This window comes from Acinonyx jubatus, chromosome A3 (assembly GCF_027475565.1).
Source record: "Acinonyx jubatus isolate Ajub_Pintada_27869175 chromosome A3, VMU_Ajub_asm_v1.0, whole genome shotgun sequence".
In the NCBI taxonomy this organism is placed as follows: domain Eukaryota; kingdom Metazoa; phylum Chordata; class Mammalia; order Carnivora; family Felidae; genus Acinonyx; species Acinonyx jubatus.
In genome coordinates, this window is record NC_069388.1 from 8,435,300 (window position 1) to 8,458,063 (window position 22,764).

Consider the following 22,764-nt stretch of genomic DNA (forward strand, 5'->3'; position numbering starts at 1 on the left):
ACCCCTCAAAATAAATATAAGCAATTGACCTAACTTGGGCTTGTGTTGACACATCCAGAGTAACTTGTCAACTCTCTGCTACCTTAACTTTAGAGGTGGGAAGAAGGTTTTTGTTTGTCTTGGGTTTTAATTTCTCTCTCTCTCTTGCAGGAATAATGGGCAACCAAATGAGTGTCCCACAAAGAGTCGAAGACCAAGAGAATGAATCAGAGATAGACACTAACAAGGTAGGTAGCTATGCTCACCGGGTGATTCGCCACTAGCAGGTGGATTTGGGAACGATGGCAAAATGGCCTGTTCAGAGCTCATCACACAGACATTATTGATGAGGATGATGTGCTGATATTCCCATGGAACAGTTGTATTCAAGTGCAGTTGGAGTCAAACCTCCAGAATCCATCAAGGAGCTTGTTCAAGATGGCGGACTCCACCTAAGCCCCGCCTCCTCCCCCAGGCTTACTGAATCCAAGACTGCAAGGCCGGGAGTCTATGCAACCTGCGTCTTTAAGGACCTCCAAGGTGCATCCCATGGGGCTCATTTTGTACCTACTCGCAGGTGGTTCTCCACTGTGGGCGATTTTGCCTGCCCCTACCAGGGGACACTTGGCAATGTGTGGAGACATTTTTGATTGTTGCAACTCAGCGCTGCTGATCTAGTGGGTGGAGTCCAGAGATGCTGCTTCACGGTGCACAGGAAAGCCCGTGCAACAGAGAGCCACCTGGCCCCAAACATCACTGGTGCCTGGGATGGGGAACCCAGGAGAGGGTCGGCAGCGGGCCGGCTTGGCTGCACATGGGGATCATCTGAGGTATTAAAAGATTGTGATGCCGGAATAGCACCCTAGACCAATTGAATCAGAATCTGTGTGTGGGAGTGAGGGCAGGCAGCCACATTTTTAGAGCGTCTCAGCTGCTGCCAGTGTAGCCAAGGTGGGGAGCCGAGTTCAGGAACCCTTCCTTCAGGAGCCTGCTCTGGAGAGCTGAGGCCAGGGACTCCCAATCACTGCTCCTTGGATCTTCTACAACCCAGTCACAGAAAGCCTACATCTCCACCATCCAGTGCTTCTGAATTCGATTCCATGTAAGACTTGGAGCCCGGTTAAACATGGACACGTCTGTAGGAGGCAGATAGTACCTACGAACTAATGTTGAGAATATCGTTGGAGAATCTCTGCTCAGAAGAGGCTAGAATTGGAGAAATGGGCTAAAACTCCTGTGCCTATATACTGGGGGCCAAGCCTGCCTGTGTAGTATGTCATCTGGGAAAGTTTTGCTGTCTGGCCCCACCGACAGCAACCAAAACATAACATCTGGATTAGCCTCAGGCATCAGGAGTCTCTCAAGCTCCCAAGCGACTCCTAGTCTGGGAGCCTCTGGCCTCTAGGAGCTCAGCAGTAACAAAAGTCAGTGAAGGGGGCAGGCAGGGCCCCCGGAGGAACGGAGACCAAGGGTCTATTTGGAAATGGCTGGCTCTGGCCGACAGGTATCATCCAGATGTCCCTAGAGTCTGGTTTTTCATTCGTAGTTAGAAAACAGTGTGAAAGAAAGCTGATTTTTAAAGATTGGCAACTGATTCCCAAAGACTTGAAAACAAAAACTCTGTAGGTCAAATAAACCAAATTGACACATCCAGGATTGCCCCTGGGGGATGCCAGTTATGAGCTCGGGGCCAGACTGTCACATGGGTTAGACGTTTCCTTGTTGTGATTTTTTTTAATGTTTATTTATTTATTTGGAGAGAGAGAGATCGAGAACAAGGGGTGGGGGGAAGGGGCAGAGAAGAGGGTCACCAATGATCCGGAGCAGGCTCCGCACTGTCACCACAGAGCCCGACACAGGGATTGAACTCACGAACCGTGAGATCACGGCCTGATCTGAAGTCAGACGCTTAACCGACTGAGCCACCCAGGGGCCCCTCTTTCTTGTGATTTCTTGGGAGGGTTGATGATCTGATTCAAGACCACAGGCTTATTTTAAACGATGAGACCATTACAAACACATGAAGAAAGGGAAAAGCCTTCTGTGTCCGCCCCAGGAGGTTCCCACCTTCAGGAGCTGCCATTCAGTCTTCTGCTTTTCTTCTGTGCACTTACCAATCTATCGAATAGGCTTAGCAAAATCCCCTACCACGTGCAGAGTACTTAGCGCATAATCAATATCCAATTAATGCCAACTATTAGTGGTATAATGTAGATGGTCTTATCACTAAAATAGTGCCAAGCAACTTACCTTCTCTCTCGTAACATTTTTCTTTCTGTCCGAGTATATTCGTATGTATGCACGCACACATATATATGTAAGCATAAAAGCTTTTAAAATATTTGCAATAAATAACAAGAGGAAAAACTGTCAGGGCAGTGGCCTGAAATTGGAAAGAGGTTCCAGTGAAGACGGAGGGAGTGGGTGTGTGGAACAGAACCGAAAGCAACGGAGAACTTCCTGTATTTGACAAGTTTGTTGACTAAAGGTCCGGCTGGGGACGGCGCCGTGTGTGCAGGAAAGCGGCACGCAGTTAACCTCACAGGGTGAGGAATCGGTGTGTCAAGTTCTCATTCCCCACTGGTTGGATGAGTGGCCCCAGATAGCCTGGGCGTCCCGTTTGTACGTTGGGGTCCCTCCTGCCTGTGTCTGTGGGGCTCACCGAGATGAATGGGTTATGTAGCTTCTTGGAGGCAGGATGGGAAGCTGGGTAGTTTCTGGAAACACAGCCTTTAAATTAAGTTTAATTTGGTGATGCGCCCTGTGGCCGTGAGTTTCTTCCTTGACTTCTGATTTTCCCCCAAAGACTTGACTCCTAACGCCAGAACCAATGTTCTGTTCCAGGCGGCGTCTGAGAGTAGATGCGCGCAAAACGGGGTGCCGGTGATCATATCAACCTGCGACATTCCTTGCTATGATGAAGGTCAGTGCCATCTGGGAAGTGAGCCGCTCCCCTTGGGGTGGGGAGGGGTCTGCCCATCCTGTTTACGGTGAAAAGAAAATGCAAGGCTTGAAGCCACAGGCTGGCTTTGAAAACATTTGTATTCGTGTCCTGGGGCTGCCCTGACAGTGTCACAAACTGGGTGGCTTAAGCGACAGAAATGTGTTGTCTCACAGCACTGGAGGCCAGAAGTCTTTTCTTCCGATTGTACTCACTTTTACTAAAAAGTAAAACCACAGAAACAAAAATGAACGTACAAACAATGAGACGGGGCGGGCAGAGCTGGGGGAACCACCTAGGTAGGAGAGAACATGAACACAGTGATGGAGATCCCAGCTAGGGGACAGTCCTCCATACCGTGGACGATCCTCGTTACCACAGCATCACCACGTGGGCAGCGTGGAGCCTTCTGAGCACCAGCGAGGGACAATCTGTTCTCTGTCTCTGTCCTGCCTTCTGGCAGCCTCAGGCGTTCGGTGGCTTCTGGATGGTATTCTCTCTACGCATGCTTGTCTGCGTGTCCAGATTTCCCCTTTCATAAGGACACAGTCACATGGGATTGGTGTCCACCCTAATTGACCTCATCTTAACTTGGTCATTTGCAAAGACCCTGTTTCCAAATGGAGTCACAGGCACTGGGGGATACAGTTCAACTCTGAACAGCACCCACTCCTTCTGATATTCACAACCACTGGAAGGGGCCAAGGATCTACAGCAGATGAGATAAAAGCCAGAGTGAAAATGATAAGAGGTGGGCATTTGGGTCAGACACACCTGGTTAAAATCGTTGCCGGTAACCGACTAGCTCTGTGACCTGAAGGAGTCATCTGACTTTTTTTTTTTTAATGTTTATTTATTTGTCGGGGGGGGGGGGTGCAGAGAGAGAGGGGGACAGAGGACCCGAAGCAGGTTACGCGCTGACAGCAGAGAGCCCGACGCGGGGCTCGAACTCACAAACCTCGAGATCAGGACCTGAGCTGAAGTCGGACACTTAACCTCCTGAGCCATCCAGGCAACCCGAGTGATCTGACTTTCAAAACCCGGATTTTCTCACCTCTCCTGTGGGGATAAGAACACCTACCTCGCAAAATTCCTGAGAGCGTTAAAGGAGACCGTCCATGAAGTATTTACATATCACCCAGCACGTAGGAACTCCGCAGAAACTGGTAATGGATACAGGCCACAGAATTTTCTCTACACAAGGGAAGTTTTAAAATGGGACAGTATACTTACCTGTGTTATTTTATCCTGCAATATAAGACTATAAATTCAGTGCATCAAAAGTGGCTGGGTTCCACTACGCAGAGAATATGTACATAACTACATGAGAAGAAGTGGCAAAGGGCAAGAACTCTGGAATCAAACTGTTGGCTTTGCCACCTACCAGCCGTGTGACCTTAAGCAAGCTACTCAACTTCTCTGGACCTCAGTCTCCACGTCTCTAAAGTGGGAAAATGACAGTACCTACCACACAAGTGTCAGATTTAATAAAGCACATATTTCAGTCCTTGCCGCGTAGCAAGTGCTGTAAGTCTTAGCTGCCATCATTATTATTTTATGATGATGGTTGCGGTCATTTGCATGTAAGTTTCTGGGCTCCCGTTTCCTCTTCTGAACAATGAGGAAGTGTTTTATTACTGGTTCTGGGGGTTTTAGAATTTCCTAGGGTAAGGGGGAGAACTCCTTTCTTTATACTCTACTACTCACACCACATCTGACATCACAAGTGTGGGACTGCCCACTAAGCCGAGACAGCAGGTGGGTGTCCCTTACGTCAGCGCAGTGCTCGCTCTGTCTACCTAAAGTTCACATCAGCCTCCGTGGGCGTAAGCCTCAGTCCCACCAGATTTCCGTTGCCCGTTGCAGGCAGGGGGCCCCCAGGCTACCCACGGGCTCCCGTCCTACTTGGCTACAAGTCAGAGATTCCCATGACCCCCCTCCTCACCTCCTCAGGTTCAGTTATCTGCTAGCATGGCTCACAGAACTCAGGGAAACAATTTACTTGCTAGGTTGCCAGTTTATTATACAAGGATTCAACTCAGGAGCGGCCAGATGGAAGGAACGCAGAGGGCAGGGTAGGAGGGCTCCGAGGGAGTAGGGAGTAGGAGGGGGAAACTTCCATGCCTTGTCTGGGCACACCACCCTCCCATGCCGCCCCCGCCCCCCATGTGTTCACCAGTCCAGTTCTCCCAACCCTGTGCTTCAGGGAGGTTTGTGCATGCCTTATTACTCAGGCATGATTGATTAAGCCATTGGCCATTGGTGATTGAACTCGATAATCCAACCACTCCCCCCTCCCCAGAGAGGGGGGAAGGGGCTGAAAGTTCCAACCTTCCAATCACAAAGCTGGTTCCCATGGCAACCGGGGCCCCCATCCTTAGGGGCCTTCCAAAGTCACCTCATTAGCATAAATTCAGACGTGGTTCAAAGGGGCTGGGCTTGTGATGAATAACAAAAGACATCTCCATGGCTCTTATCTTTCATAAATTGTAGGAGTTCCGGGCCAGGAACGGGGTTGAAGACCAAATATGGATTTCTTATTCTATATTACCATATCATTCCCGAGGAGTTTCTTAAAAGCTTAGGGATGCCAGGTCTCCTCCAGTAGCCTCTGTCCACCATTAACCTAAGGCTGGGAGCTTTCGAGAGGATTCTGACACGCAGCCAGGATTGGCAACCACTGGCTGAGACAAGGTCCCAAGGTTTCCTCCTGCTTTAAACCTTGTGGGTCAAACTTACACTTTGATATACACAAAATGGATCGCACATACAGCCACGACCTCGGACGGGACTGGTATGCAAGCTGGCCACTGAGAGGCACGGGCTTTGAAGTGAGAACCGTACCGTTTACATAATTTACAAACCGTAGATGTTTGTTCTTGAGAAACTGAGAGGCGTTGAGAATATAATGTCCCCCCAGAAATCGCTTTCTCTATCATAACGATATTACCATTCTCCTGCTTTTAGTATAGGGCACAAGGTCAAGGCGTGTGTACGAAGAAGAACACAGTGTTTGGGAATTGAGGAAGTCCCCGCGCCCCCACCTTCCTCCCTTGGTCCCTCCCTCCCTCCTTGTCTACCTCTTTCCCTGCTTTCCTCCCCCGACAAATACATAGTCTTCCTACAAGGAAGAAAACAGGTAACAGAAATACAGGACAACAGTCTGGAAGAGCATATTGCTGTGACCTACACGTGACGAGGGACACAGAGAAAGAGAATGGCATTTTGGTGAGGCATGAGTTGGTTGTATTTAGCTCTATGACCCTGCAGCCTTCCTTTCAACTTATCTGGCACCCGCCGGAGAATCTGTAAAGAGTTTAGATTAATCCTCTGAGGTCAGAATTCTGCCTGTCATTCATTGACAACTTGAGCCCAGCGCAACTCGCTTTGGAGTGATTATCCCATTTAATGAGGAAGGCGGCCTGTTCCCGCCCTCTTGCTGTTTTCGCCAGGTTATTTATTTTTTTTTTTTTTTATCCTTTCGACAGAATTCTCTGACCATATCTTTTGAGACACCATCTGTTTTCATCTCTGGCGATGTGTACGTATACACATGCCCGTAAAGTCACCAGAGAAGCAGATAAATGGGATTCTGAGTGACTGTTTTCTTTCTTTTTATCTAGATTTCCCCCACTTTTTTCCTATTATGATGAAACAGTTCATCGCCATGCAGGAACGTTTCCTGTGAGGGCTTACTAAGAAGCAGGGGTGGGGGTGACTGGGCGCACAGCCTAGGAAGCCAGGGCGCTAAATTTGAATTGTGGCTCAGTTGCGTGAGCTTGGGCAAGTTTCTGAGCCTCTGTCCTTTCATCTGTAGAACTGGAACGATACTACTGGTAGAACCAAGCTTTTAAGGACCATTGTGAGGCTGAAATGGGTTGATAGGCATGAAATACTGAGCATCGCGCCTGGGATGTGGTGAACACGTGGGGAACGTGACTTGTTCTGGGTTGGACTCAATGCTGATGCTCAAAGAGGTTGTCATTACAGTTGGAAGTCAACTGGATTATCTCCAGCGTAACTTTTATACCCGGGTGGGCCCAATGTCCTCTCGAGGGTCCTTATGAGGGGGAGGCAGGAGGGTCAAAGTGAGAGAGGGTGACGAGAGGGATGGAAACAGACACAGATTCTGGAAGATTCTGCAGTGCTGGCCTCGATGTGAAGAGAGGGGCCGTGAGCCAAGGAAAGCAGGGGGCCTCTCAAAGCTGCAAAGAGCAAGGAAGCAGATTCTCCCCTAGAGCATCCAGAAGCTGACCCATTTCCGACTTCTGACCTTCAGCATTGTAAGATAATATATCCGTGTTGTTTTAAGGCACAAAAATCGTGGTGGTTTGTTACAGCAGCAATAGAAAACTAATGTGAGTGCACTCACGCCTTATTTTTTTTAAGGTTTTTATTTTTGAGAGTGAGCACCTGCACGAGTGGGGGAGGGGCAGAGAGAGAGAGAGAGAGAGACAGACAGACAGACAGAATCCAAAGCAGGCTCCAGGCTCTGAGTCGTCAAGCAGAGAGCCCCACACGGGGGCTGGAACCCACAAACCTGCAGATCATAACCTGAGCCGAAGTTGGACGTGTAACGGACTGAGCCACCCAGGCGTCCCCGCGCTCACAGTTTAGAGTCTAACAGACCTGAGCTAATGTCCTTGCTCTGCCACTCACTAGCTGTGCAACCTTGGCAAGGAATTTGCAATCTCAGAGAGTCATCTGTAAAATGGAAATAATGACAGTAACTTCGGAGAGAGCGAGAAGAACAGTGGCTGGCCCAGGGTAAATGCGAGGAAATACAGGAGACGGGAGAGGCTGATGAGCAGAGTCTATAGTCATGTGTGTGCCGTATGTCCCGCTTCACCCATCATGTCACCCGACCAGATTTCCCCACCTGTATATTTATGCCTAAAACCTCACTGATCTTTGGGGAAATAAAAATGCCTCCTTTTTCTCCTCCTTCGGATCCTTTCTATCAAATGTATCACATTAGTTCCTGCTTTAAAAAAAAAAAAAAATGGTCAGTCCTCACTGCTATTGGATGGCAGAGACAAATGCATGATTTATCGGCCAGAACACATCATTTTTCAGAAACAGGAGACTGTCTCTGTTTCTCCTGGATAAGAAGTTTTTCCAAAATATTAACACCTTCCCTTTCGGCTCCTAGTCGATTGTTCCAAAAAAGAATTGCCTAATTTTGCTTTAAAAATAAAATTAAAAAAAAAAAAAAGGTAAATCATCCCATGGGATTAGAAATTCTTACTCGAGTCCCCCTGCCGATGCGACAACATAGTGAATGAGAAGAGGCGCATCTGCCATGGGAGGCCCCAGGCCAAAACTCAGAGCTCCCCAAGAGGGGGAGAACATGGGACCCACATCACTGGTTGGGAGGGGAGCAACTACATGTGTCCTTTGAGCATCTGAGCACTATTAACCCCACAGTTGGCCTGTTTTTTAAATCTCTTCCCGACACACTCAAATAAAAGTCCCTGAGAAGGGGGCGCCAGCCTTCCCCTTGTGGTTGTAGCGAACAAATGCACGACGGCAACTAGGCCAGGGGCGGCCGAGGGGTGAGGAAAGGGGGCTGATAAGAAAGTTCCTAGACCCCGACGTGTAACGCCACAAGGTAACCCTGACTCAGGAAACACCCCTTTTAATTGTAACAGGAAGTGGGGGGAGGGGAGGTGGCTCCACAGCGTTTCAGCGCGACACCAAACAAGCGTGCCCATGAGGTCACTGCTGCTCACAGGAGGGCTGCCACCGCCCCGACACCACATCCTCACACGATGGGATCCAAAAGCAGGAAGAGAAAGGCCAAGAACAAAACAAAACGGAGCAAAAAACCCACCAACAAACCATAACAGGAAGAGAAAGGTGAAGATCGCCCGCCATTTTCCCCCCTTTCATTAGCACGGAAAGAGCGACCTTTCCCAGAAGCCCCTGCCCCCAGTAGGCATCCTCTTCATCTCATTGGCCGGAATCAGGTCACGGGGCCACGCTGGTCACGTGGCCAGGCTAGCCGCACGGAATGCTGGGAGGCCCGCATCTCTGGGCAGCAAGGGAAGAAAACGGGGCCGGCGTGGGTAGGCCGTGGGGAGGGTAAGTGCCTGCCAGCGTGGATCTGAGAGAATTATAGCAGGGCAATCGAGAGCAGCACACATCTTTTTACTCAGGCTTTGCAGAAGACGTGAAAGGGCTCTAGCTCGTCTCCCAAGCCTCCCTTTTCCCCTCTTCTCCCCACATGTGCTATAGATTTTCCCACCCAACAAGCTCTTTATCCTCGGCCGTGCACCTGAAATCCTGCTCTGCCCCCATCCACACAGGCCCTTGTGTTCTTCTTCTGCCTTGCACGGCATCGCCTCTCGGTAGACCGCAGCGACCGAACGTTCGGGAAAACTGGCTCTCCCGGGGGGGCGCCCAGCGGCTCCTTGCCCCTCTTCCCCCTTGGAAGCATGCCCTGGGAGGTCTCATCCCTGGTGCTTTTTCTCACCAAAAACTCTAGTGGAGAATTTCTGTCGGATAAAGTCATCCTGCCTGTTACACTGTGGTGGTTGACTGTCTCCAGATATGCAGATATGCACACCCCGACTTCCTCCCCTCCCTGCCCCGAATCATCCATGCCTCCCTGTTGTAGTTTTCTCGCATCGAATCTGGGCTGGCCTGGCCTGCGTAACCAATAATAGAGTGGAGAGGAGGACCCATGAACTCCAGGCCTAAGCCTTAAGAAGCCCTACAGCCTCTGCCTTTGTCTCTTGCAGCGGTAGCTCTGGGGGACGCTAGCTGCCAGGTCGGAAGTCCAAGTACTCTGAGACTGCCCTGCTGGGGTGGGGGGAGCCCAAACTGGTCCCACGAAGAAGCCGTGGGGCAAGAAAGAGAGCAAGGCCCAGCGAGTCCCCAAATGTGCATCCAGCCCAGCCCAGGGCACATCCCTGGGCTACACAAACATGTACAAATGCCTCTCATGCAACCGGTACAATGTTTAATTCATTGTTTTTTGACAGCTACAAAATGTTTGAAGGTGGGGGTATGTTATAGTTCATTCAGCCATTACCCCCATGTTGGGCATTCATTATTTTTCTTTCTCTCCACTTTGAACGCTGTTGCAGTGAGTATTCTTGTACGTGGGTTTTTTTTTATCCTTTGCATTTGAGATAGTTTCTTCAAGAGCAGGTGCTTTCTGGACAGACCGCTTGAATCTGAGGCCTCGCCCCACCTCTTAGCAGCTGTGAGCTTAAACAAGAGACTTAAGTCCTCCATCAAATGGTGTTATGAAGAGTAAATAAGATAATGCTTGTAAATCCCTTTGCTTGGTGCCTGAAACAGTAAATGATGACCATTAAAATCATGGGGTTCCCAATTTTTAACGCACATTAAAATCACCAGGGGAATTTTGAAAATCCCATTACCGGGCCCCACCTAGAAGGAGTTAAATCGGAGGCTCGGGAGGGTAGGGCCCACGCATAAATCTTTTTTCAAGTTTCCCTGCAGGCATAAGGATTTTTCTAGGGGCTGACGTTCGGCAGCATTAGAAACCGTTGGGAAGGCACTCGCACAGAAAATTCCTTAATCAAACGTTTTTCAAAAATAAAACATGGGCAGTCCTGTTTTAAAGTCTCCCGGGACTTTTTGTCCCTACCGTGGCTGACACCCTGGACACAGCTTTTTGTTCCAGGGTTCCCACGGTCTGATTTCATTAACTTCCACTAACTTCCACGCGGCCACTGCCCACTGACACACAATCTGCTCGTGGCCTCTCTGGACTGCGAAGGATCCAGAACGGCACACTGGACCCCGAACGTAGAAACAGCGACATAGTTTCAGAAGCATGAGCAACGTGAACCTGACCTCCTCTTGACGGGGAGGCCACGACAGCCAGAATGAGACCCAGAGAAAGCGTGAAAAACAGCAAAGAGAGAAACAGGATCGTCACGCGGGAGCTGAACTTCATTTCGTTTCTCTTCCCCAGGGCGCACTTGAACCAGATCGTGACGCGGAATAAATGCGTCCACCGTAGTTCTTACCCTCGAGTGGACTTTTCTAAATACCTTCCTTTCACGTCCTTTTACCACACTGGGGAGAACTGGCCAACGCTCTTCGCTGAACAAAACTTAAAAAAAAAAAAAATCAGTGAGACCAAAGAAATGCTAAGAAGCCCTAACATTTCTAGAAGTCTAACAATCAAAGCAGCATATTGGTGGGTAGGATCGGCTCTGCGCAGAGCCGACCTCAAAGACCAAATGTTTCGGAGAACAAGAGATGGGAAATGTGAACAGAGTCTGGCTGCATCTGTAGGTGCAAAAGCTGTGATGCATAACTGACTCTCAGATGCCCCGACTCGCCGCGTCCGTCACCTGGAACAGCTCAGACCAGCAGATTCTAGGGCGCCAGCCCACACCTTGTGAGTCAGAAATGCTGGCGCTCAGAGCTCCGCTCAGCTTCGGGCTTGGCTTCCCTGGGGAATCCCTCAGCAGATAATAAGATGTTTCGGTGAAAGCCCCATTTTAGGGTTTTCAAAAGAAATTGCCCAATTCAAAAAAATCTAAACACCCTGTTGGGCCAACACCGTACTAGCCGCATTAGCAGATCTGGAAGTTGGCCACTTCTGAGAATGTAAAGTTGTTCTCCCTACTTTTTGTCTCTCAACGAAAGTAACTTTTAAAAAGGTGTGGGGGGGGGGGTGGTATCTGGGTGGCTCAGAGTCAGTGTCTGACTCTTGGTTTTGGCTCAGGTCGTGATCTCCCAGTTTGTGAGTTCAAGCCCTGTGTCTGGCTCTGTGCTGACAGCATGGAGCCTGCTTGGCATTCTGTCTCTCTCCCTCCCTCTCTCTCTCTCTGTCTCTCTCTCTGCCCCTCCTTCATTTTCTCTCTCTCTCAAAATAATTAAGTAACCTTTAAGAAAAAAGTGTGGGGGTGGGGGGAGCTGGGTGACTCAGTCAGGTAAGCATCCCACTCTTGATCTCGGCTCAGGTCATGATCTCCCAGTTCGTGAGATCAAGCCCCACATCTGGCTTGGAGCGGAGTCCGCCTGGGATTCTCCACCTGTCTCTGCTCCTCGTCCACTAGTGTTCTCTTTCTGTCTCTCTCGAAATCAATCAATAAATAAACATTAAACAAAATCATCATTGGCAGCAGGCTCTCCCAGCTTGAAGCAACTAAACATTTAATAGCCAATTCTCAGTGTGCTTGCTTGGCCTCTGGGCCCACCAGGCCTCCTGTCCTTGCTAGAGCTCCTGTATATGTTGTCGCCAGGGAGGGACTGTATGGGCCGAAGGTCACCAGTGGCTCCCTCCCCTTTGAAGCTGCCTATGCACTTCATTCATGAGTCCTTTTCAAACCATCTCTATGCCAGCGTGGGGCTCGAACTTACAACCCGAGATCAAGAGTCACATGCTCTACCGACAGCCAGCCAGGCGCCCCGTGAGTCCTTTTTAAAATGACCTCTGAAGGGTACGTCAACCCCAGGTGACTTAAAAAACTCAGACTCTCTGAGTTCACAGAGTTTGTGAATTTTTAAATGTTGATCTGTCTTACTAAATTATCCTCCAAGGAGACTGCCAAAATACACGACCACCAATGATATATGCAGCTGCTTTTCTCATAGTCTCCCCCTCCCTACGCAGGTTACTAAATGTCTCCTTTTTCACTGGGTTGATCGGTGGAAAACTAAGTCTCGTTGTAATTTTATTTTGCTCATATTTAACTATTCGTGAAGGTGAGCATCTTGTTTTGTGCTTGAAAGCCAGCTGTGTGTCTTTTCTCTGAACTGTGTGCTCACGTTGGGGGTTCATTTGCCCATCCTGTTCCCCACTGTCTGATGTTGATTTATGCAGTGTCTCCTTTTTCAAAATTGAGATATAATTCATATACGACGAAATTCATCTTTTTTAAAGTATACAGTTCAGGGGCGCCTGGGTGGCTCCGTCGGTTAAGCTGCTGACTCTTGATTTCGGCTCAGGTCACGATCTCACGGTTTGTGAGATCGAGGCCCGTGTCAGGCTCTGTGCTGACAACGCGGAGCCTGTTTGGGATTCTGTCTCTCCTGCTCTCTATGCCCCACCCCTCCAAATGAATAAATAAACTTAAAAAAGAGATAAAGGATACAGTTCAGTGCTTTTGAGTATATCTACAAGGTAGAGCAACCATCCCCACTATCTAATTCCAGAACATTCTCAGCACCCCAACCAGAAACCCCGCACCCATTAGCAAGTCATTCCCCGTATCCCCTCCCCCCCCCCCACTCCTGGCAACCACTAATCTGCTTTCTGTCTCTCTGGGTTCACCTCTTTTGGATGTCGCATGTAATCAGAATCATGTAATAGGTGGTATTTTATATCTGGGTTCTCTTACTTAGCGTCGCATTTTAAGGTTCACCCACGTGGAAAGTGTGTGGTCATGCTTCATTCTTTTACATGTCTGCATGTGACTCCACTGTCCGGACAGGCCACCTCCTGTTTATCCATTCGTCAGTTGATTGAGGTTTGGGCTGTTTCCACTTTCTCCGCTATTTTGAATAGTTCTGCTGTGAACTTTTGTGTACAAGTTCTTGTGCGGACGTATGTTTTCAATCTCTTGGTTACCTACCGAGGAGCAGAATTACCAGGTCACACGGTAACTCTGTCTAACTCAAGAAGGAACTATTACACTTCTTTCCAAAACACCTGCACCGTTTTACATTCCCTCCAGCAACACATGCGGGTTCTGGTGGCTCCACGTCGTCGCCCACACTGGTTACTGTCCATCTTTCTGACTATGGCCGTCCTGGTGGGTGTGAATTGGTACCGTGTTGAGGTTTCGGTTGCCTTTCCCTAATGACTGATGCTGTGGAGCATCTTTTCATACGGGCCCTGATCGTTTCTGGAGAACACGATGTCTCCTGGATTCGTTTGCTTTTCCCGTTCTTCTTCCCTGAGCCTCTCGTCCGATACTGCCTTCTGGCTGGCTACTCTTAGTGCACCAGAGTCCCAGGCTCGTAATTGTCAATCTTCAGCAGTGTTCTTTGTGGCATGAATTCTACTCACCCCACCACCCATGTCCAAGGCTAACCTTTGGCGTTCCAACAGCTGAGGACCCTCATAGAATAATATGTGGCCTTTCCTGGTACGTCTTTTACCATTTAAAATGTGCTTTATGTTATAGATCTGATCAGTGTCCTTGCTGCTTCACATCCCTGCTACCCTTGGGCGTGGGAGAGAGACACTCTGTTACTTTGCCGCTGAAATACCCATCTCTAGAGCCTATTTATGTATTTATTTTGAGAGAGAGAAAGAACGCAAGCAGGGGAGGTTCAGAGAGAGGGACAGAGAGAATTCCAAGTGGGCTCTGTACTGTCAGCATGGAGCCTGATGAGGGGCTTCAACCCACAAACCGTGAGATCATGACCTGAGCCGAAACCAAGAGTCAGACGCTTACCCTACTGAGCCACCCAGGCGGCCCTCTAGAACCCTTGTTTAGGAAGAAATCTGACAGTGTCTATTTTTAAAACTTAAGTGCACATTGATTTGGGAGCAGCAGTTCTACATTTTATAGAAATAAGGCACTAGTGGGGCACCTGGGGGGCTCAGTCGGGTAAGCGTCCAACTTCGGCTCAGGTCATGACTCATGGTTCGTGAGTTCAAGTCCCGCGTCAGGCTCTGTGCTGACAGCTCAGAACCTGGAGCCTGCTTTGGATTCTGTGTGCCTCTCTCTGTCTGCCCCTCTCCCACTCACACTCTGTCTGTCTGTCTGTCTGTCTCTCTCTCTCTCGGAAATAAACATTAAAAATTTTTAAAAAAAGAACTAGTTTAGGATTTTTGAACATGGAGGTTTATCTCAGTGTTGTTTGTAATAGAAATGGAAATGGAAACAATGACTTGAAACCTATCAGAATGTTCATTGATTAGGGCAATGGCTTAAATATCTTTTGGTGTGTGCATAGTAAGGAATATTAGGCAGTGTTTTAAAAAATAAGACTTGGACATATGGATTCTGAGGAATGACTATGGTTGTCTCAGTTTATTTAGGCTGCTCTAAAAAAAATGCCACAGACTGGGGGCTGACACAACAACCATTTGTTTCGCGCAGTTTGGCAGGTTGGGAAGTCCAAGATCAAGATGCTGGCAGATTCCTTGTCTCGTAAGACCTTGCGTTGCAGAAGGCCATCTCTTCATTGTGTCCTCAAGCAGTGGAAGGGGCAAGGCAGCTCTCTGGGGCCTCTTTTGTAAGGTCACTGATCGCATTCATGAGGACTCCACCCTCTCGATATAATCACCCCCCAAAGGCCCTGCCTCCTAACACCACCAGAGTAGGGGTTAGGATTTCTGCCCGTGAGTTTTGCAGGGGCACACACGTTCAATCCATAACAATGATATATAAAAGCGATCAAAACCTACATCTGTTCTGACCCGATTTTTATAAAAACCAACAAGCCCCTGTCTACGTGTATCTGGAAGGCTTGTATGTATTTATACGAACATGGACAAAGCTTGATAAGCCACGCTGGGTTGCACACGCGAGTTACGTTGCCATGAGGGTGGAGGGTCTAGACAGAAAAAGAGAGTTAAGAGATAAATTGTTTTGGATAGTAAACCCACGTAGAGTGTGTCTTATTACCAAATGGAGAAAAAAAAAAGAACAAAAAACAAAATCAAACATTAAATGCGTCTTTGAGTGATGATATTGGCTCCCATTGGAACGAAGGTGGTTTTGTGCTTGAATTATCTTTGTATGTTCCAGACTTTTGAAGCATATGAATCATAAGATATCTGTGAGCAGAGAGGAGAGTAGAAATTATGATCTTCACTAGTACGGTCTTGCACCACAGTAACAGGAGGTCACAGCTGACTTTCGCGAGAGCACGGGGTGAGGAGTTACCTTTTGCCCACATGATGTTGGAACCCAACATTTCAAGCCAGCATTTACCTCACTGGATGTTCAGACATGCCGTATCACGCCAAGGGTTGGGAACCTTCAGCTCTCAGATGCCCCCTAGCCCGTTCCTCCCTTTTATTTATGCTGGAATGTCTTGGTGAGGACATCGTGGCCTTTTCATATTGAGATGCAAAGCATGAAATGTGATCATGCCGTGAAATGTTCCAATCTAACATCTTCCTCCGAGCTATAAGTATCTGCCACATGAATCCTTATTTCAAGGCCTGTAAAACAACAAATGCATTTGCACAACACAGAAAGCCACAGTCGTTTGATGTGTCGTTTGAGTCTTGCAGCGAGACCGCAGAAGGGTCATTTCGCAAAACATTTCGAGGTCTTCATCAGTTTTCCCAAGGGCCTCTCATTATCCTTTGACATTCAAGTAGAATTCTCTTTTGAAGAGCTTAGTGGGTCGTCACCTAGTTTCCCTTCTACCTTCCTGTCTTCTTGGGTGAACTCTTTGAACTCTGCCTGTTTCTCACCCAACAAAACCACGCGTGTGATCTGAGTGGTACTTTCCAACACTCCACGAACTCCTGCATCTTCTGGAAGGTGTGCAATTCCCCTTTGCAACTGGTGTGCGTCGTACTTCCCCCGTACTTGTCCCTTCTCCTGATCGATCGGGGTATTGACACATAGGACGGCATTGCCCCGGAAGGGATGCCCGAGTGGGAGATGACCTTTGTAAGTGGACACTTTGTGAGTGAAATTATGATGATGGTTTCTTCAACCCTAACAGTCGCTAGGAGGATTTGGATAATGGAGTCTTAGAGGAGGAGAGCTCTTCCTCCCCCACCGCTAGTATCACAAGGGTTGTTACTCTTGCCATGGTTATAGCCAGGTTCCCTTGGTGTTTGGTATGCCCCGGGCTCTGTGCTGCTGCCTTACCTGTTCCCTGACTAAATCCTGTTAGGTGCCAGGCACTTCTGGGGGCAGTGGAGACGCAGCTATGATCAAGACAGACCAGGTCTCTATCTACTTGCGCTTACGTTCTAATGGGGAAGAAGCAAGCAAGCGATGAACGAATGAGATCATTTCAGAGACTATGGAATGCTCTGCAGAGTCCAGAGAGGGAAGGGGGGTGAGTAGGAGGGTGACTTCAGAGACGGTGGTCAAGGAAGACCTGACCTGAGACCTGAATGATAAGCAGGTAGCCATGGGAAGAAAGATGAGAAGGGAAGCATTCCCAGGCGGAAAGACCGACTAGTGCAGAGGGCTTCAGGTGGGGACGAGGTTGGTGTGTCGAGAGGAGGAACACGGGATGAGCTGAGGGTCTAGCTGGTGTCCTCCGTGGTAGAGTTTGGGCTGGATTTCAGTGGTGCTGAGGCCCCTCTTTGGATGGTTTTATGTAGATGAATGACATGATCTAATTTTTATTTAAAACAAAACAGAATCACACAGCAATGTTTCCCAGATGTGAGAAAACACAGGCTTTTTTGTTGTTTTCGTGCATAGTGTTTTCTTGAAAATCCACTAATTCCATTAACCAAACTTTGCTTTGTTCCCTCCCTCTTTTCTGTTCTTGCTTCTGCTCCAACATGTCAGGGGGTTGAGCTTTGGAATCAGGCAAAACATGGGCTCACATCCTGCCTCCACCCTTAATACACCACTGTATTTAATATTTCAGAGTCCAACCGAGGTCCTCTGCTCCACCATCTAAGTTCTTAACAATTAAAAAGCCACTTGAAAAGTGACCTTACTTCTCAGAGCCTTGGTTTTCCCATCTGTAAAATGGGGGGGGGGGGTGATGATAGTACCTAACTTGTACCCTTCCTGTTATACATAAATAAAATGCTTCTCATTACATACAGCATTTACCATAATGGCCTGCATATGGGAAACGTCCACTAAATGTTAGAGATGGTGTTTACAGTGGCAGCGAGTGAAAATTTCAAAACTCTGGCACATGAAAAAAAAAACAACCCCAAAGATAATCCTTCCTCACAAAATCTGAAAAGAGACTGTGTGTGTGTGTGTGTGTGTGTGTGTGTGTGTGCGCGTTTAAACATACAGTAGAACTTTGAGGAAGCAGCTGTTTTGACTGAAAATACTTGCTACTTAGAAAATGATAAGCATTCCTGAAACTTCTCTGGCCCAGATTCTTAGATTTCTGAAGAGAAGTTAATTCCTATCATTACTACTTTTGAACGTCTTTCCAGAGCACTCAAGTTTGTAGGTTAAACCATTGGAATAATTTTTTTTCTTATAACCTATGTTTAGAAATATGAAATAGTGATTATAGTAATAATATATATAGAACACACACACACACACACAAAACCTAATTTTTATTGAGGATCCACCACATACCCGCAAGCAGTAAAGCACTTTGTAGGAAGTATTTCATTTAATCCTAAAAACTCTTTGAAGAAGGCACTATTATTTTCTTGCCCATTTTATAGGAAAATTGAGGCATAGAGATATAAAATAATTCACCCAGATCACAGTCAGGTCTTCCTCAACTTAAGATGGGGCTACCTCTCAGGGCGCCTGGGTGGCCCAATCAGTTAAGTGCCCAACTCTTGACTTCGGCTCAGGTCATGATCTCACAGTTTATGAGTTCAAGCTCTGCATCAGGCTCTGCGCTGACAGCATGGAGCCTGCTTGGGATTCTGGCCCCCTCTCTCTTCCCCTCGCCTGCTTGCTCTCCATCTCCCTCTCAAAATAAATGAAAATAAACCTAAAAAAAGATAAATCCATTGTACACACTGAAAATGTATTTACTATACCCAACCTACTGACCATCATAATTTAGCCTAGCCTCCCTTAAATGTGCTCAGAGCATTGCCATTATCCTGCCGTTTGGTAAAAACATCTCACACAAAGCCTATTTGGTAATAAAGTGTTGACTATGGCACGAAATATGCTGAAAACTGCAGTGGAAGGGAGAGACAGGGTGGCTCTGTGGTAGGATGGTTGTCAGCCTACGGGTTGTTGACCTTCATGATTACGTGGCTGTCGGGGAGCTGCTGCTGTCCAGCATCAGGAGAGAAGGACGCCCCGCGTGTCGCTAGCCCAGCAAAAGATCCAGGTTCAAAATTCCAAGTACAGTTTCTATTGAATGAGAATCACTTTTGCAACTCTGTAAAGTCGAAAAACACAAGTCGGATTGCTGCGAGTCGAGGACCATCTGTATTTAAATATTTTTGTAAATTTGTTTTAATGTTTATTTTTGAGAGAGAAGGAGAGACAGAGCATGAGCAAGGGAGGGGCAGAGAGAGAGGCAGACACAGAATCCAAAGCAGGCTCCAGACTCCGAGCTGTCAGCACAGAGCTCGATGCGGGGCTCGAGCTCACAGACTGTGAGATCATGACCTGAGCCGAAGTCGAACGCTCAACTGACTGAGCCGCCCAGGTGCCCCAAGGACCATCTGTATTTAATATTTTAGAGTCAAACCGAGGTCCTCTGCTCCACCATCTAAGTTCTTAACAATTATGCTGAAAAGCCACTGGAAATAAGTTTTCAATCACATGTCTGCATAAGATGGCTTTCTTCTAAAAAGCCACACACATAATACAAAATGTATTTTCTGCAGTAGAAAGATCAAAATTTTCAACCCTCCTAGATAGTTGGGGTCTGTCATGTGCGTTCTGCTTGATTCCTTTTTATCTTCCTTAAACTCTTACTCATTTTTTTCATGGAAAGTAAAATCTCTTTGGTATGTCATCCGTTTGTCTGCTTTAGGAGAAAACTTTTTATTGGAACCAGATTCGGGATGGGCTTCTCTCAAGATTTTTCATAGGAATTGAAAGCTGAGTTCCGATCATCTAGAAGGCACTGTTCAATTCTTTCCATAATAATGTGAGGACGCCATGTAAACAAAATTTATCTTTGCAACGGTATAAGACCTGTAACTCCAATGGGTTTTCTTCCTATTCATTCACAGATCGGATGTGTGTGTGTGTGCGTGTGTGTGTTGTGTGTGCATTTAAGTCGATATCCTAGGAAATATTTTCTTTCTTTTTTTTATTTTTTAAAAAACAATTTTTTAATGTTTATTTATTTTTGAGAGAGAAAGACAGAGCGTGAGCGGTGGAGGGGCAGAGAGATAGAGGGAGACACAGAATCCATGGAATTGGAAGCTGGCTCCAGGCTCTGAGCTGTCAGCACAGAGCCCAATGTGGGGCTTGACCTCACAAACTGCAAGATCATGACCTGAGTTAAAGTCAGACACCTAGCTGACTGAGCCACCCAGGCACCCCATGGAAATATTTTGTTTCTAATGTTTATTGAAGGTCTCAAGAGGTTACAATGTCTCTCCCAAAGTGGATTTTTTTCCCCTTCACTTTAAATGCAAAGACAAAGAGTTGGTGGCTCTTCTATCCAGTTCCTTGGAACTTACTTCCTTGTTTCATTCTCCTTATCCTCCTTCCTCCCAAGTAAATGCCTCCTAGACAGACTTGAAGAGCCTGGAGACAACTTCCCAAGAAGAAGATTGCTAGCCATTACTTCACAAGTGGAATAGGTACTGGCCAATTCTCTGAAATTCTCTCCAAGTCACTGAGTATATACTTAATAGAAACTGGCATAAGTGAAAAAAAAGAAAAAAAAAAGATCTGTTGGCCACGTAACGGTAAATTTCACCTTCAGGCACAGCTGGATCCAGGTGTTCAAATGTCCTCATCGGGCATTTATTCCCTGAATCTTTTGACTCTGCTTTCATCTGTGTTGGTTCTCAGGCAAGTACTTGTGAATGTGATGGCCAGGGCCACCCCTAACAGATGCACCCCCGCTGGTTTGCCAAGCCAAGCATAAAGGGTGTAACTCTGTTCTAATGGGTTCAGCAAAAGCCACAGGATTATTCTAGCTTAGATCACAGGCCCTCCTGGGAAGTAAGCATTTTAGTAAAGGAACTAGAAGCTCTGGGTGATAGACTTGCATATGCATTCACCAAGTTTGGGGGGCAGACCTTCATTATCGTGGAATGCCCCATCTAGGAAGTGCTAGTTCTTATAAGTTATAAAACATACTTTTCCCCTTCTCTAACATCAAGAGCTATATAGTTTTCATCTACCGTGATTTGTAAATGCACTGAGGTGCAGGCTAGATACCTGAAATGTAAGGAATTTATCCTATATTAAAGCAATATATTCGCACTTTTAAAAAAGTCTATCCAGGGACTACCTCAAACCTAAAAGCTTCTGCACAGCAAAGGAAACCATCAGCACAATAAAAAAGCAACCCACTGAATGGGAGAAAATATTTGTAAATCATGTATTCAATAAAGGATTAATATCCAAAATGTATAAAAAACTCAGCTCAGTGGCAAAAAAAAAAATCTGATTTAAAAATGGACAGAGAATGTAAATAGACATTTTCCAAGGAAGACATGCAGATAGCCCACCAGCACATGAAAAAGTGTTTGGCATCAATAATTATGAGGGAAATCCAAACAAAAACCACACTGAGATATCACCTCACATCTATTGGAAAGGCTACTATCAAAAGGACAAGAAATAACAAGTGTTGGTGAGGATATGGAGAGAGGGGACCCTTGTACACCATTGGTGGGGATGCACATTGGTGTAGCCACCGCGGAAAACAGCATGGGGGTTCCTCAAAAAATTAAAAATAGAACTACCATATGATCCAGAAATTCCACTTCTGGGTATTTATCCAAAGGAAATGAAAACCCGAATTCCAAAAGATACCCGCATCCCCATATTCGTTGCAGCATTATTTACAACAGCCAGGATATGGAGACAACCTAAGTGTCCATCAATAGATGAATGGGTAAAGATGTGGTATATGTGCGTGTGTGTGTGTGTGTGTGTGTACACATATATATATATATATATACACACATATATTATATACATACACATATACATATATACATATTACATATATACATATATACATACATATATACATATATACATATTATATGTATATACACTATATATATATATATATATATATATAGTGTATATATATATATAATCAATACTACTTGGCCATAAGAAAGAAGAAAATCTTGCCATTTGCAAAAACATAAATGGCCCTTGAAGATACTGTGCTAAGTGAAATAAGTCAGACAGAGAGAGACAAATGTCATAGTCACGTATATGTGGAATATAACAGACAAATGGACAAACAAAACTTGCAGATGCAGAGGACAGAGTGGTTGTGATCAGAGGGGTCGGGAGGGTTGGGAGGTGAGTGAACAGGGTGAGGGGGGGTCAACCGCGTGGCGGCAGATGGTCACCAGACTTGCTGTCATATATACGAACGGTATGTAGTATTAACACCAATATAGAGTTATCACGTTGTACGCCCGAAACTAAGATAACGATATGGGCCAATTTTTAAAAAGTCTTTCCCGGAGAAGGGTTTTCTTTTCAAAGACTTTTTCCCTGAGCGGGACACTGTCATGTACCGTTAGCTCTTTTGATTCCCGTCTGGAGAGTCCAGAAGAGAGGAAAAAAGGAAAGAGACAGGCTGATGCTCTTGGCAATTCGAAAAGCCCTCCCTTGTTTTGAATCTCAGTCTCTGCCTTTTTGTCAACTGTTTCCTCTTCCCCTGGCATGGGCCATCCCCACAATTCATTTATATTCACTGTGATGCGTCAGCTGCCCGCCTGGCTTGCTCAGCACCCTGACATCTATCACTTCCTTATTCCGGCTCTCCCTCCCGCCTTCTTGCCCTGAGTACAGTGTTTACCACGGTTACGAATTCCTAGAGCACAGGAAAGGGGTGAGGAAGAGCTGGGTGACATACCCAGTGCCCCTACAGGGTGACTTCCTTGAGGTCTGAGATTGTGAGGAATATCACAACCTAGTGCTTGTCACCGTCCTCTGTACCGTCCTTTCCGTGTTCCTCAGAGACGACCCTTCATTCTACCTAGGAATCCGGCTCTTCTCTCTCTCTCTCTCTCTCTCTCTCTCTCTCTCTCCCTCTCCTTTGTGTTTGCTCCCGACTCTAGACACTGGGAGATACCAGAGTTTGGCAAA

At 46.9% G+C, this 22,764-nt stretch overlaps 1 protein-coding gene across 11 annotated transcripts in view; it reads left to right on the forward strand.

Moving 5' to 3' along the window:
• The window catches only part of BCAS1 (brain enriched myelin associated protein 1), a 103,364-nt gene that overhangs the window by 10,822 nt on the left and 69,778 nt on the right, over positions 1-22,764 (forward strand). For all 11 annotated transcript variants that reach the window (XM_053199798.1, XM_053199799.1, XM_053199803.1 and 8 more), the window contains exons 2-3: positions 151-227; positions 2,824-2,902. In XM_053199798.1, the coding sequence (XP_053055773.1) occupies positions 156-227; positions 2,824-2,902 (151 nt within the window). In that variant the 5' untranslated portion in view covers positions 151-155. The remainder of the gene's footprint in view (positions 1-150; positions 228-2,823; positions 2,903-22,764) is intronic.